The following is a 16358-nucleotide window of genomic DNA, read 5'->3' as shown; positions in this document are numbered from 1 at the left end:
ACAGAAGGAGTACTCGACAAAGCTCTTTCATTTTTGAAAGACACTTCAAGAAAAAGCAATAGTTTTACCCCGAGTAAAATGATGAACAGAGAAAATTTCCCATTTTCAGTCAAATCCTGAAGTAATAATGTGGTGTTTCATCTTGCTAGCTGTGGAATGAACCTTTAAATACAACTAAGCAAAAGGTATTTCTTCATACTATTTAATGACAAGATGTCAATAGATCTGTGCAAATAAAACATTTCTATTTTTAAACAGACAACTGAAAACAAATCAAAACTGGGCTGTGAACTGTGAACTTCTACACCAACTTTGGAAATGTGCTATTTATTTCCTTCCTTAGAAAAAAATTCCTTCAGAAAGTCATGAGTTATTATGTTAGGTGAATATACACAACTGGATCAAAAGAAACTGATAAAGAAATCAAAAATATTATGAGTAGCCTCATGAATATCCATACCCTCAGCTGTGAACCTCATTACTGTATTTATGAGGAAGGATTTCTCAGCTCTCTATCTGGTGACAATCTAGTTTGCCAATGATGAGATGATGGAAGAAACCACAGGAGAGAATTTGCTATCGGTTTCAGTGTGACAAGGGCTACGCTGCAGCTTCAGCTGAATCCCCAGGGCAATTCAAGACAGCAAAGCTTACAGTGAAGGCAAAGATTGTGGTGAAGACCAACTTCACAGGAGTGTCTTACCTTAAATTTTGTTCTTCAAGCACTGAATGCCCCTTTTGGTAAAAATCAATCCTAGTTTATTCTGAAGAATGTGCTTCTCTGCCATTTCACTGCTGCTACTCTCCTTGCATGATCCCTGAAGGGAAATTCCTACTGGACCTAAAAGATGTTTCACTTGGCAGCAACACAAAGTAAACTGCAGAGGTAAGACAAAGGGTGGCTGGGTTACAGTCTCACCCAAAGGGAAAAGCTCTGGAAAGGGTGCACATTAAGGACAGGAAGATCTGCTGCTTTCTCAAGTTCTACTCAATCATTTCAATCAGATTTCTTAACACAATGTAGGGTACCTCTTGCCAATTCAACACGAGAAATTAATTAGCAGCAGAGACTTGAATACTGTTGAGTGATCACACACACACAAATGTAGATAAGGATAATGCACTTTACAAAAAACACACTGAGAGTCAGTGAAAAAAAAATTACCATGGTTTTCCTTGTTCTGCATCTTTAGGTCTTATACTGTTTTAGTTCAAAGATCTGAAGGGTGGGAGGGAAGAGTGGGAGAGAAGGCAAAAACAAGCAAGTGCAAACCCAAAAATGATTTTCTGTGTTGGACTGGTCTGTCATGAAAACAACTAGTGATCTAATTCACTCTGTAAATGAAAAACAGTCATTAAGCACGACATTACATACTTGCCCATCATCTGATACCGTGATTTTAAGTAATTGTTAAGATCCTTTTGAACGGAAAAAACCTTACCTCAGTTGTTTTGCATAGTTTTGCTCAATTTCTATCCTTTCTTTCACAAATTTTGCATATTTCTCCAAGAAGTCAATGCCCCACTGTGTATGCTTGTCCAAGTTATCGAACTGATCCTTTAAAAACAAAAGGAAAAAAAATACCTAGAATTAGTTAAGAATCACAGTAGCACCAAAAATTACACGTAATTTACTTATGAGCTGTGCTGTGAGGGAATGCTTGCTACTTGGATAGAATTATCCAAGTTATAAAACAGTCATGTGCCTATATACACATACCAGGCTGTACTGCAAGCACAGATCTACCTCTTTCTGCAAAAACAGCTCTAAATAGTTGCATTTTAAGTTGTAAGCAGTCCTTGACGCAAATAAGTCACAATGCAAATATGTCTTTTTTTCCTCTCAAAATCCTTTATTTCAAAAGTGGATCTCTTCCACCAAGACAACACACATAACCAAAGAGAGGTGGCAGTTTTAAAATGCTGGAAGTTATAATTTCATTGGATACAAAAAACTATTTTCATGATTACCCACTGAAAGAAAAATAATATAAATTACAGTTGCATGACTAAATTGGGTGTAGTCTGCATATCAAAAACATTTATTAAATCAAAACTATATACACAGTTCATGGTCACCTCCAGGAGGAGATTCCAAAGAAAGTGAACCTGTCCTTAGCCATTAAGAAAGTTACAGCAAAGCAAGGGCACAAAACACAGAGAAGAAACAGTTAAAAAAAAAATAAACCACACTTCCAAAAAAAAGTTGTGGAATTTTTAATACATTAAACCTCTTCAAAACCAATCTTTCACTGTATTCTGTATTGATCAACAGGTGGACGATACACTAATCAGGACAAGTTGAAATTAAAAAAGAAAAAAAAAAAGTAGAAATACGGGGATAAAGAATTAAGCAGGAATGAATAAAGGTACAAAATACAGCCTAGTTGACATTTTACTCTAATGCATATTCTCATTTTATACTAAAAAAAACCTACCACAATGGAAAAATCAATGATTTTCTACTTACATCAGCATTTATAATAAATGTTTTTAATAGTTATTTAGTAATCCAAAAAGATAAGCAACTGCAACATCAAAGGTTGTGTCCTATATATGCTGAATCCAAATACACTTCACAGTAAATTTCAAAAATAAAAAGTGGAAAAAGAAAAGCAATAAGGCTCAAAGTTTATTTAACTTACACAAAACACTGTGAGGGTGTTTATCAGAGGCTATGTCTTGAAGATTCAGTAACTTGCCTGAACCTAATGAATGATGTTGACCTTTGGCATTAACAATTTCCGTTCAATTTCAACATGCAGCAGGATGATCTAAAGTTACATCAAAAAATGCCATAAAATGCTGCAGGGCTTAACACTCAAGAAAAAGACATCCACTTAAAGAGATGCCACATCAACACAACTACATACAACCAACAAGAATAAAAATGAAAAGAACATAACAGGATGAAGGCTGCTCTCAAATCTTGCCTTGCAGGTCTCAGTATCCTACACCACAGACTACCAACCACCGCCACTGGTGCCTTGAACACCTCAGCCCCGTGACAATGCAAGTACTGCCAACCAAAAGTATCCATCCTGTTCCACCACAGCCTCTGCTCCAGCCTCTACCACTCGCTCCACCAAAATCACAGCCACCTTCCCTGATCTGTTTGACCAGAGAAACACATAAACACCCAAGAGACAGGAAAGGGGCTAAAGATTTTAGTGTATTATTCTTATGTCTTACTTTACGCCAACTGGACACTTCCACTCTAATCTTTTATAAATAAAGTGATGTTCCTGCTACTGTTTCCAGAAAAGTTATACATGCATTGTTTGAGTGTGTGAAGAAGGAGACAGTTACCGTGCTGCAGTGTCAAAACACAGTTGCAAATATGCGTGAAAATACAGCATCAATCTAAAGAAGAATTTCTTTTTTATATTCCACTCATTTTTGTAATTACTCCAAGATTAACCTAGCATCCAAAAGAAGTTTCTAAAAGGTGCTTCTGGCATGAAGTCAACATCTAATGCCGTTAAGAAGAACTGACTTCCTTCAGCACACAGCAGAACAAAGCCTTTGCTGTCCTACTTAGGCTCTTTAGTGCACAAAGCTCTCATTTGCTGCTAAGGTTTCATTAGCATTACCGAACACCACATTACTTATGTTTCCAAACATGCAACCAGAGAGGGTGGCTTTCCAAATATTTTGTTCAAACAAAAAAGAAGTCTACTGGTGAAAGTTCATTATCTGCTACTATTATGAAACTGGAGTGGAAAAAAGTAACATTTGACATGCTCTTACATGCTATATAAGCAGTATTTCACTACTGACCAAGAGAAAAAAACTCTTTTTTTTTTTTTTCCACCTCAATTCATCTTCTTCATCTGATTCTAAAAACAGTATGCTCTGTGCAAAGACAGCTTTGTAGGATTATCCCATAACTTCACAATTTGTCAATTTATCTATGAACAATAAACCAGTGAATGAAAGTCTGCAGTCACAAAAATCACCTTACACTGCTCTGTAAAGTTAATGAGCAGAAGATAAAGGCAACATCAATGAACAAGCAGAAGGGAATGGTCTTTTCTAAAAGCTTCTAGAGGTGAGTCACAAATTTACTCATGGTCCTTTCAACTTCTCTCCAGAAGCATTCATGTTTGAGCTCTGGGCCTCAGTTAAGCAAAAAGCTTTCTTTTCATACAGGAACACAATCAGCAAATCTTCCAGACTGCTACAAAGGAAATCAAAGTAATGCACTGAGATATAAGACAAGTGATGTCTTCAATGGGGAAAAAAAAAGAAAGGAGCAAAAATCAGGCAATACTGTACAGATGAAAAAACGGACCAAACAATTGCAATAAAAGTTAAGTCTATAATTTCAAAATAAATATATCACTCTATTAATTTAGCTAGCTCCATTACAAGAAATGTGAAAACTGCATTAACTAGAGATGAATAAAAGGCAATTAAAAAAAAAAAAGAGCACATCCTGCAATATCTGGTGATCTACACCTCGATAATGAAGTATGTTCTCTACAATATTTCCAGGCAAATATATATTGCTGTTTGTCTAGTAACTCCCCACACCTCCTAGCAGCTGAGCAGACAATTTTGGTAAAAAAGCTTATTAAAACTGAGGCTGACTATTATTAAACCAGTTAAGGTCAGCGAATGGATGGTGGCCCTAAGCAGGAACTGCCCACTCAAAAGCTGGAATGTAGTCCAAACTGCCTGCATCAAAAAGAATCAAATCTGACACTTGACAAGGAGTTTGTGGTAGGTCAATACAGACTATTCCAAAACAAATGTCACCTCCCTGAATTTTCCTTCCAGATTATTAACTGGAACCACAAATCAATGTTACAAATAGTTCAGGTTCACGGTTCTAAAGTTATCTGCAGATACCAGGAAGCTTTACAGTAACAGCAGCTGAAGCATCAAAGCAAGGAGCCAAGCTGAATCAAATCTGCAAGGAAGACAAAACAGACTCTCCCGGGTTAAACTCCAGATTTGCTCTCCCCCTCTTGCAGACACTTGGGTTTTCCCCAAACAAGCCTCAAGAACCAATAGAAAGAAAAACATGGAGATCTCTTCAAAGGGATAAGCCTGGACGGAATGCTAAGCATAAATACCAAACCTTTAGTCTTCCTAAAGCTGCCGGTAACTACTCCAGACACTGGGCTAGTGTGGGAGGTTCAAATAAAAGGCATTAAACCAGACTGAGATTTTTAAAGGGTTAATGTACCCAGTTTTCATAACTTTGGAAAGCAATTCCACTTGCATTTAAAGCTAGGATTGTGGTATCCCAATCTGTAAAAAATCCTTCTGTTTTACTACATTATGCTTTCACATTAAGTAAACTAGTCTACTGCATCAACATCAAGCTGTTGAACAGTCTCCCAATTTCACTGACCTCCAGACAACACAGCTGAAAAGCTGAATCACATCAAATACAGAAGTACATTGACTTACAAGTTTAAGAAACCTATCTCAATTAATTACATATACAATATCTTGAAAATCTACCTAATAAAACATTTTATTTGAAATCATGATACTTTGCATTAATTATTCTACAATCATGTTAGTCTCCTTTGACTCAAATGTACATCATTATTTCCATACTTTTATCTGACCACAATTTTAGTCAGCATTACCCAAGTGATCTTATTTGTAGCTTTGAGCACTGGCTCAAGATTAGTTTTTTTCCCAATTCTTTGTTCTCCAGGTTGCCCAGCCAGTCTAAACTTCCAAGTCAGTGAGTGGGAGATTAAAAACTCAATCCTGTATTTTGCTCTTTGAATTCTTAACGCTTATGCAGTCTGGTACAAGGAAGTATATACCATGACAGCGTTCAGAGCATGGAAAATCAGGAATCAGGTCTTGTTTTGGGGGAGAAAAAGAAATTAAACCCTTGGCATCAAAAAAGCACCAGTGCATTTATGGATAGAAATGTTGTATTTTATTATCACTTTATGAAAAGCAATGAAGTACTTTCAACTGCAAGTTCACAGTAATCCAAGTGAGAAAATGTAGCTGATTATATAACTTAACACTGATCACAGAAGTTCTTTATTCAATTAAAGCCCATGAGGGTTTATCAAATGAACTTGAATTATGGATAAACTTTAATGGCAGGTTAAATTCTGCATAATGTCCTTCTTTCCTGTATGAGCAATACTGCAGAAGAAAAAAGGACCCAACTCTATTCAAGAAGTTAAATATTTTAAGTTACAAAACATTACGAAGTGACTACTTCACATATTAAGATTTTATAGAACTCTTATGAAATATCCAAATTGTTTCTATGAAACATTATGCAGCTTTTTTTATTTTTTTAAAATAAAGATCAAGGCCTTGAATTAAGTTCAAATGATCCAACATTTTATATGAACGAGGTATCTCCAGATAAGTTCATTTATTTAAAACAAACAAGCAAAAGCAATTAAAAAACCCACCACCTTTGCAGTGTTTGTACAAAGAACTACCTGATGTGCTACACTAAAAATTATGGGAATCATGAACAGACATAAATATATTAATGAGAAGTTCCCAGTAGAGTGTAGTGTACCCTTCCCTATTTGTCTCCAGGACAAGTTAATTATAAAACTGTGTTTTAATTAGAGCATTTTACACTGATCTACTTCTGACAATACACTTCAGTTTTTCTGATCGTGGATACCTCTTCACTGTCTGTTCTGGTTTCTACTTTTGTCTCTATCTTTATGCATTCCTGCTTCCTTTTCTATCCTAGGATAATAGCTCTTCTATTTCACTGTCTGAACTGATTATCACTCCTCTGTATTCCTGCCTGCTTGTTTTTATAATTATCAATTTGGTCTTCTGGTCTTTCTTTTCTCTTTGCAACTGCAATGTGCTTCTTTCTAACAGGCAGACAAAAGCTGCTTCCAGCTAAACAGTAGTTTATTTTTTCGAAACACCCTGTTAGTTTTATGTCTAAAAACTAACAAAGAGCTGTTTCTATATCAAGAACAAAAAAAAAAGTGGTTTGCTTTTCTGTTTTCTACAAGTTCTGGATTGTAGATTCCAGACTAATCTGCAAATTATACTGAATTCCTCTCTGAAAACAGTCTAGGTATTACAGTTAAGGGAGTGGAAAAAATGTGGCTGTGAGCAAACTTAAAGGCTAAGCATTTTAGAGACTCAAAGATTAATATCAATGAGAAAGTTCAGAGCATCAACATCAAAAGCCATTACACTGGAAATAAAGCAGAGGCACTCAGGTTTAGATGAGAAAAAAAAGTCATAGGTCCATATACATAAATTAAACAGTACTTAACGTTTTAATTTCATATTACAACAAAACTTCACTGTAGACTGTACAGGCATATGTACGGGATACTATGAAGAAATTCTACTAGTCTTCTGGAGACATGAAAAATAATTCCTGAAAAAACTTCTGGAAACAGTTTGCAGGTTGACCTTCAGGACACAGAGCTATTTTGCTTGCAAAAGTTAGGATGCTGGTGTTAACAGTAAACTGTGTCACAGCTTGAAAATATTTAAGTGAGAAACTGTTAGAAATGCACAGTGCTTGATATGCAAAGGAAAACAACAGGAATTAAAAAAATCACTTTTAGCTGCGGCAAAAGACTACTTTGCTCTAAGGAATAAAGAATTAATAAATTCATAGCATGAGCACAGTATGAAAAATCCATTTGCCCGTTCAGCTTTTGCATATAATCTTAAAAAGCAATACCACTGTCAACTTTGATTTTAAAAAGTCCACTTCTATGATTAGAAAAAACATTTACGTGATAAAATGAGCAAAAACCTCAAAAGCAGTTCTGAACCAGTGGAGCTCAAGCCATGCTGTAAGATGAACTACACAGCAAGTCAGGTTTCTAAAGCAAAGCTAAAAATGGAGAGCTGCAATTGAGGAAGAGAAATACAAAGTCTGTTTTTCTTTTTAAAGATGTCCTCAGAGCAGCAGCAAAGGAACTGTTCCGGGAACTTTAGATGAAAGTCAGGTCTGGCAGGAGGGAATGTCTTGTTTGACAGTTCACAACTTCACAGGTGTGACAGACACATTTATTTTCCAGGAAAGGGCAGGAATCTACCACAGGCAGAATATGAGTGGAAACATTTGTGACTGCTTTTGGAATTAGCAGCTAGAATTACAACAGAACCAAGTTCTGCCTCTGGAGATTAGCAGATCAGCTGAAAGACATTAGAGATTACAGCTGTGCACTCCAGTTCACCCACGCCACTGAATGGATCAGTCGGACTAATCATTAGATTTTAACAGCAATAGTTTTGTACCAGCAGAGCAAACTGACTGAAAGTGTTCACAGCTGGGACACTGAACACCCACATGAAGAGAAGAGAGGAAAGGAACACACTGCCACAGACAGCATCCCAACAACCACTCCTATTTGTCCAGCTAATGAATCACCTCCAGAATTCTTCGCTTAATGTACTGGCACGTTCATAAGAACTAAAATGGTGCATTTGCTTCACTGAATCATGATGTAAATTTAAATAAAGAAAACTTCAATTCTTTGCAGGTGCACCTATGGGTCTGCTTCTGTTTCTCTCAGGGAACCCCTGCTGTGTTTCCTGGCAGGATCACTGCCTGCCACAGACTGCAGGGAGGGCAGTTTCCTAAATGCACCATCTCTTCCTCCTCAGGAATTTCTACCAACACAGTGTGTAGTAGCCACAACATGGTTACAGTTATCCTTCCTCTCTGCTACCAACCACAGATTCCTCACCCTGTGCTTGTCAAGGAACAGGTTGTTCATTGTAGGTATGTGTCAGCTTTTGCATGTCTACCTAAAAGTCAGTAAGGAGGTAAGACACTGTGTCCCAAGCAAACAGAATGGACTTCCTTGCCACCACCACGTGAGAAAAACAGAAACAGATACACATGCTCCTATGAAGCAAGTATCACTAGAACACCAGCACACATGAAATACAGACCAGGAACTCCTACTCTGAAAACTAGATCAGAAGCTAATCACTTAGCTTTCAAACAACCCCTTCATGTCATTAAACTTTTAATTGGGAGGAAATTTTTTTAAACAAACTTAACCAGATTTTTTCACATATGCTCTTTATAGAGATTTTTAGAATACTTAGGTCTTATCTGCATTTGAAACAAAGCTTAATCCTGAAACACATAATTATCCACCCAGTTCTACTTTAAGCTTAATTCCCACTGTAACACACAACAGACTATTTTCAAACATCTCTATCCAAGATAATAGTAGATCATAAATCATATATTTTCAAGCATTACTTGATTAAAATAGCTGCCACCTTAACACAGGAACAGCATTGCACCTGCCTTGTATATAAAAAGGACAAAATTATGTCCATTCCAGTAAACACAAAGAAATCTTACTTTCACCTTAGCCAAGCCAGAAAACAGGCACTTCCTGAGTCTCCTGGGAATGGCTGAATGCTTTTAACAAATGGACTAAAGCATAAGTACATTTTAGTCCTAGTTATGTCACTTGGAAAAGGAGACAGGAAGACCAAGTTTAACCCTAAATGAAGTAACTGTGATATGATGCATCACAGTAAAAATTGCTACTACTGGTTGTACAGTGCTTAGAGATGCTGTTGCTCATTATAAGAAATAGCTGGAGAAAATCCCATCTCCACAGCAACACTGGAATAACAAAGTATTGAGCAGCAGGGCTATATGGCAATGAAGCAGCACAATACTGAATCTGCTGTATGACCAAAAGCCATGGGAGGCCTCACATGAAGCAGAAGTTCTGTACAAAACCAGCACATTTACTGCATGATTAATGGCAGCCTGCAGAAAATATGCAAGAACAAAGTATCTAGCCTGGGAAACAATGCTGCAAGACTTTTTTTTTCTGAAAAACTGTGTAAAGAATCATTTAGTTCTTCAGTTAGAAAATATTATTACACTCAATGGACAAGGTGAACGCCTTAGTGCATGACTAAACCCATTGGTGGAACTGCTGAAAACTTCAAAAACTCTTAAATGCCTCTCTACCAATTACAGATACTTCCACAATACTATTACAGATGCATTCACAGGACACTGACTCAGCAAGCAGCCCTGACACTCTCCAGTTCCTGCATATGTGACTTAATCTCTTTTTGCATTCTGAAGGATGTTTTTTAAAAACTTGTAGAAACGGGAAGGAGATCTTACCTACTTCCAACTTCTTCAGCAAGTGGTTAAGCTCCTGCTGTGGCCAGTCTGGCAAGCCCCTAACAAGCAGAGTATGAGCTGGTTTTTTCCTCTCCATACACTAAGAGAGTGAACAATGTGCTCAAGACAAGAAAGGAATGGTACCAATGTTACAAAGCAAGACAAGAGGGGAAAGACAAAAGTTTAGCAGAACACCCAGATGCCCTACATCACAAATTCAGAAAACAAGATGCACTGGCTTTGCTGCTCATTCTGTTGCAATGAGCCTGCATCCTCTGCTTTGCACGACACAGTCATTGCTCCATCCCTTAAATGTGCAGGCACGACTCTGTGTGTACAGGCTGTACTACAACATGCACAAGCACACGGGGATACAACGGACCTTACCACGAACCCAGCTGACCCTGCTCTATTTAGGGAGATTTGCTGAACTGAAATATGACATTTAAAATAACTGTTTGTTGGCATACAACTTCAAGGCTATACCATAGACTATACCAGAGTTCAGAACCATAACAGTCATAGCTCTGAACTCGTCAAAAAGCCAAGATGCCTGTGATAGCAAGTGATTCAAATTTAAAACAAGGAAGTACTTTCTGCCAGCTGAGGGAAGCGAAAAAGAAGGGAGAGTATCAACTTCCCTCCCATCCAAATATCACTTCCTTGTATTTATCTGCTCAGCTATTAAGTAGACCGTTCTGAGGATACCATTTTAAACTGACCTAAAAACTATACACTGTTTAATAAGTATGATGCACAAATCCCACGCAGACAAGTGAATTTGGTGTGCTTCACAATTAAAAGATGCATATTTAGGCCTTGTCTCAATAGAATAATTAGAAACAAAAGAACCTATCTGGTATGGGCTAAATCATATTGTTTATCATCCTGACAATAAGAGCAAATATAGTATAAAATATCTATACAGAATCCAGGCACTGAGTATCAGCAGTTGAACTTCACCATTTCAACACACAGAGAAAAAGGTATATCTGTGATATATCCCTTACAGCTTTTCTCATATGTATTTAATAAGGGTGCATATCGTTTAGAATCTGAAACTCATGTCAACAATTCCTTAAAAAAATGTATTTCATGGCACTATTTCTAAACAGCGACTGGAGTGAACAATGAACTCATAACATAAAACTTACAGCACAAGAATAAAACAAACATATCTTTGTCTGTAGTTGATTTCTCACAATAGGTGCAATTACAACATCCAGTAAACCTACAAGAACCTGGTACTAAAATACTATACAGCAGATCTTCTGGTAACATGAATCTTTTAGCTTTAAGCACACACAGACAAAATCTCCTTATTTAGCATAGCTCTGATAAACTGTTTCAACTACTCTCTATTCCTATATGCAGGAACTTACAGTGAATGCAACTGGAATATAAAAGGTATTTCCTACTGTCATTATCAGCTCCCACCAGACAGATTTAAGACAAAGGCACATACCTTACATTTGTTGCTACTGGTATTTAACAGATACAACCTACTATATAGCTTGACAACAAGTATTTGCTCGTCTAAATCATTCAGAGTAAGATACCTATACCCAGGTATTTTGATCAGCCCTTCAATGTTATTGAACTAATTCAGTAGCCTTGTATGGTGTAGGAAAGGCTGCAAACACTAACACAGTCGATCACCCCCAGACTGTTCTGGGCACGCTCCCCATTACATTGGAGCAGACACTGTTCAGTACTTCAGAAGATCAGAGATCATGGGGAACCACTCAGGTAAAGAGTTATGGAGCTGGAAGGCTCTGGACTGATTTGCCATATGCTGTTTGGTTTTGTCAACTCAGCAGACCAGGGGATTTTCCTGGGAAAAGTCCTACTGCAAGGTGAACTTCCCTTTTCAGTATCACCTGTGAATACTTTAGTGTTCAAGAGAAAGACTACAGTAGCCACATCTTTTTCCCTTCACAAATATCTTGCAACAGTAAATACTTTTCAAACTTGATTATAAAACCAGATCCATATATTTAACAGGAAATTACCACAGTAGTAAATTAGAGCTTTCCTATCTTCTTTGGAGCATTATTTCAGATACAGATAACACCTTGGAAGAGAAAAACCAAACACAAACCCCAATAACAACAAAACAACAAACACCCAAACCCCTAAAAAAAACCAAAACAAAACCAACACCCACACAAAAAACATCCTCTATTTGCAGTGGAATCTATTGTACTCATTGTTTTTAAAGCAAAATTCATAGCAACATTAACATAACTGAATAAAGAATTTAAACTAAAACCAGATGTTACTACTGGCACCTTCAAAACAATGGAATTTTTCAACGTTTTGTGATTCAGATAACATCGAAATGTAACACAATTCTGCTGTGTATTAGTTTATCTCAGAGTTTTTGAGATATGAGCCCAGAAATATACAGTAAAGTCTTCCTGTACTTCACTACAGACTTTAGAATCATAACTTCTATTGGAAGAAGAACATTAAAATTATTCAAAAAAATTTTTTTTTCCTAGTAGAAACGTGCTTTTTTGGTAAACCAAATAATACAAACACATGCTGCTTCTCTTCCAGAAATGTATTTTTCCTTGCCAAATAAATTAAAAAGGAAACAAAAAGAGCAATGTGATTTAAGCATAAGCATATGCAATTCCATTACAACAATTACATTTTTAGAAAGGTAAAACAACCCTATTAGAGCATATTTGGACATAAAAGCTGTATGCACAAAAGCTGAGAACTCCAGTGTACTGAAAGAAAACCCCACATTTTTAAACTGTCATAGCTGGGTTCCTCATTCTTTCCAAAACATATAAAAAGCCCAAACTCAAACCAGCTCAGTTTCATACTGTTTCTGTAATCCAGCTCATAAAAAAGACAATGGGCTCCATAAATATATTCCACAGCACTCGAGGAGTTCAATAGTGAAAGCAAGCAAACTTATAGCATAATCAGTGCAAATACCTGAAGCAAGACAATTGTACTCACAATTCAGGACAGAAGTCAACACGAATGACAGGGTCACATCTGGCAACAGTGACACCAGACTACACCAATTTCTTTTTGGAAAGCCAATTTCTCTTTGAGAGTCAAACGAACAGCCAGTGTAGAAATTAAAAGGTACTTCAGCAGAAGCCAACTTTCTGCAGTTACTGCCTTCCTGACTAAACTAATAAAACACAAAGGTATTCACACTAAAATACAGTGGAGATCAGAGAGGTACAGACAAACAAGCATCCAATCTCTGTACTTCATCTGTGACTGAACCTCAAGGTTCAAAACTGGGCCCAGTATAGTTTAACTTGTTGATCAAGGTCTTGGATGAAGGGGCAGAAGCCTCCTTAGCAAGTTCACAGCCCACACCGAGACGGAGGAGTGGCCCCAGAGGGCTGGGCAGCCCTTCAGAGGGACCTCAACAGGAGGGACAGATGGGCAGAGAAGAACTGTCTGAAATTCAACAAAGGCTTTGTACTTGTACTTTCCTTCCAGAATCCAGTTCTAACCAAAGAACCCTAAAAAACTGATAATCTTTATTGCATGTTGATCTGTAAGTAGAAGAAAGCACCACAGTCTTCCTCACACCTCATATACCATATATATAGTATACACCATAAATACCTTCCTGTATTTCATGTCACTGGCACACCACACTCGTTATGTCCTTTATGCAAAACCTAATTATTTGCAATTTTGCTCTTCAACATGAAATGCTACTCATGTCTTTACTAAGCACTCATTTCACTAAGTCTTCATGGAATTAAAACAGCAAAATATTAAACAATGAGTGATGAATCTCTGCAAATAACCCATGCTCTAGGAATTGTCAAAAAATACTAAAGAAATTCTGACAGCCTCAAACATTGAATAGAACATGACAATGACAAAACCACAAAACCATTTCTTTCATACTGAATAAAATTTGTCCTTTATTACATTGACTATAAAACTGAAATCATCTAATTGCACACTGGTAGTGTGCAATTTTGTTTTTAACATTACGAGCTGGATTAAAAAAACACTGAAAATTGACATGTCATATCTAGGGAGTCTTAATACTTTATATCCTAGCAAAAACATTTTCAGACCAGTGATTAAAGCATGGGAATTTGTAGCCAAATCCACAGTACGATTTTGTGGTAGAAAAAAATAAAAATCAAGTGCCTTTCCCCACGTATCTGTCTTTTTAGTTTTGTAAGTCATGACACATCAATATTGTATAACTTTTTGAAATAAGAGAAATAAAGAGAAATAAAAAAATGAAATAAAGAGAAATAAAAAAATGAAATGTTATTCACTTAATTAATCTCTGTCAGTATCTGTATTTAGCATACAATAGGAAATTAGACACCAATCACTTATTTTTTCTCTGAAGAGAATGATTCAGGAAGGAAACTATTTGTAACTATTGTCCCCATGATTCTCAGAGAAATACGAAATATTTAAAATGTTCAAAAGACCATTTATGAAAATATATTTGACTAAACTTTTAGTGTTCTTCTGTATCATGTCCAGCATCACAAAACAGTCACCTGAAGGATTAACTTCCCAGATGCTTTAAAATGCCTCATAAGAATCAGCAAAATTATTATACTTCTATGAAAGCAGAACACACAATTCACATAAAAAATCACAAGATTAATTATGAAAGCAATATTTGCTTTCATATCATAAAAAAGCATTAACAAAATATTTAACTGATAAACTAAAGTGCATTAAATAATATTTTGCACCAAGATTAAGTATATCCACTATCCAGCTTCAAAGCAAACTAATAAACTGAAACAGAGGTAGCAAACCTCTATAAAGTAACAGTCAAGAATATATTTTTATCTTAACCTGTCAGCAGTATCCTGAAACATCTCTTTAGAAATTAAATCCCCAACACAACATCCTTAAATAATACTACATTTCTTCACTCTGAAGCAATTTCACTCCTCTGTGAATTGAAAATAATCTTGCACAATCTAGAAAGACTTATATAGGAAGAGAAATACAGAAGAGAAAGATTACTGCTTGCAATTTGACCTTGGCATATGAAAGAGTCATTCAGAGAATTAGATTTTAGCCCAAATCATTTAAATGAATGTGACCCTGATGCTAATGCCATGAAACATAGGTTAACTCTTGGTATTTCTTTAATTACAAAAAGAAAGCCTATATTGTAATACATGAATACATTTCTTTTCAGTTCCCAAAGTTATACTGGACTTGGTTTTATTATAATTGTTAAAAATTTATTTTTTCAATTAGGTTTTATATATATATATATAAGCAGTAACCAACTCTGATGAGATATGCTCAGCATTAAGACACATTTTGCATTAGTTCATTAGGCTGGAAATACTGATTTGAATCAACCTGCTCCAATGACAATACACTCCTAACAGTAAAATTAAAGTTTCTCTTTTTTAGTTACATACAAACAATACAATATTTTTATGCTGCTCAAGAATACATAATAGCACAAAGTAAATGCTTGAATTGCTAGCACTCCACAAAGCAGCTCATTCACAAAAGCAAATGTATCATCTAGTTACATCATACAATCAACAGTAACAAGAGAGCAATTTAAAAATAATTTAATGTTCTCTGTTATGGTTCCCAGCATCCATCTTAATGGCTGTCACCAACATTAGTGTCATTTGCTCTACTTGCATGTTAAAATCATGCTGAGATACAACGTACTAATATCTTAGTAATAACACTTTTAACTAAGCCTATATGAAGTGTTTTGATTGATACAGAACTTCGTTGCTGAAGATTATTGCAAAGATTTCACATCGGGGATTCCAAACTCAAAAATAAACTAAAAAGCTACTTAAAATTTTCACCCATGCTGCAAAAGTTTTCCCCATTTCAACAAACAACTGGAGAGATTACACAATACACTTATCACTACATCTGCACAGTCATCTCTGATTTCTGAATCTGTGTATCTTGGAAACAATTCTATTAATTTCTACAACTGTAATGCATAAACTAATAACAGCTTTTTTGCAATAAAACAGATGTAATAGGTAAAGAACTTAAATAGAAACAAGTAGATTCCCAGTAATTACAGCAGAAAATTGAATAGCAATAAAAGTGGGCCACAACATCAATAAATGCACAATTAGCAGATAAATACTGAGGTGAAATCAGGTATGTAAAATGATGGAGAAAACAATGAATAAAGGTGCTTTTCCAAGATGCAACTTGGGTTTCCCAACATTAATGTAGGGTAACAGCACACCAAATGTAATGCAAATAAACTACTTGCAGCTGA

General features: G+C 36.1%; 1 protein-coding gene across 3 annotated transcripts in view; it reads right to left on the bottom strand.

The window, feature by feature from the left end:
- FNBP1L (formin binding protein 1 like) overlaps positions 1-16358 on the bottom strand; it is a 56332-nt gene that overhangs the window by 26949 nt on the left and 13025 nt on the right. For all 3 annotated transcript variants that reach the window (XM_050307332.1, XM_050307331.1, XM_050307333.1), the window contains exon 2: positions 1443-1558. In XM_050307332.1, coding sequence (XP_050163289.1) covers positions 1443-1558 — 116 coding nt within the window. The remainder of the gene's footprint in view (positions 1-1442; positions 1559-16358) is intronic.

The sequence above is a fragment of the Myiozetetes cayanensis genome, unplaced genomic scaffold (genome assembly GCF_022539395.1).
Source record: "Myiozetetes cayanensis isolate MyiCay16 unplaced genomic scaffold, myiCay2020 scf12, whole genome shotgun sequence".
NCBI classification, from domain to species: domain Eukaryota; kingdom Metazoa; phylum Chordata; class Aves; order Passeriformes; family Tyrannidae; genus Myiozetetes; species Myiozetetes cayanensis.
This window is presented reverse-complemented; position numbering and strand designations above follow the sequence as displayed.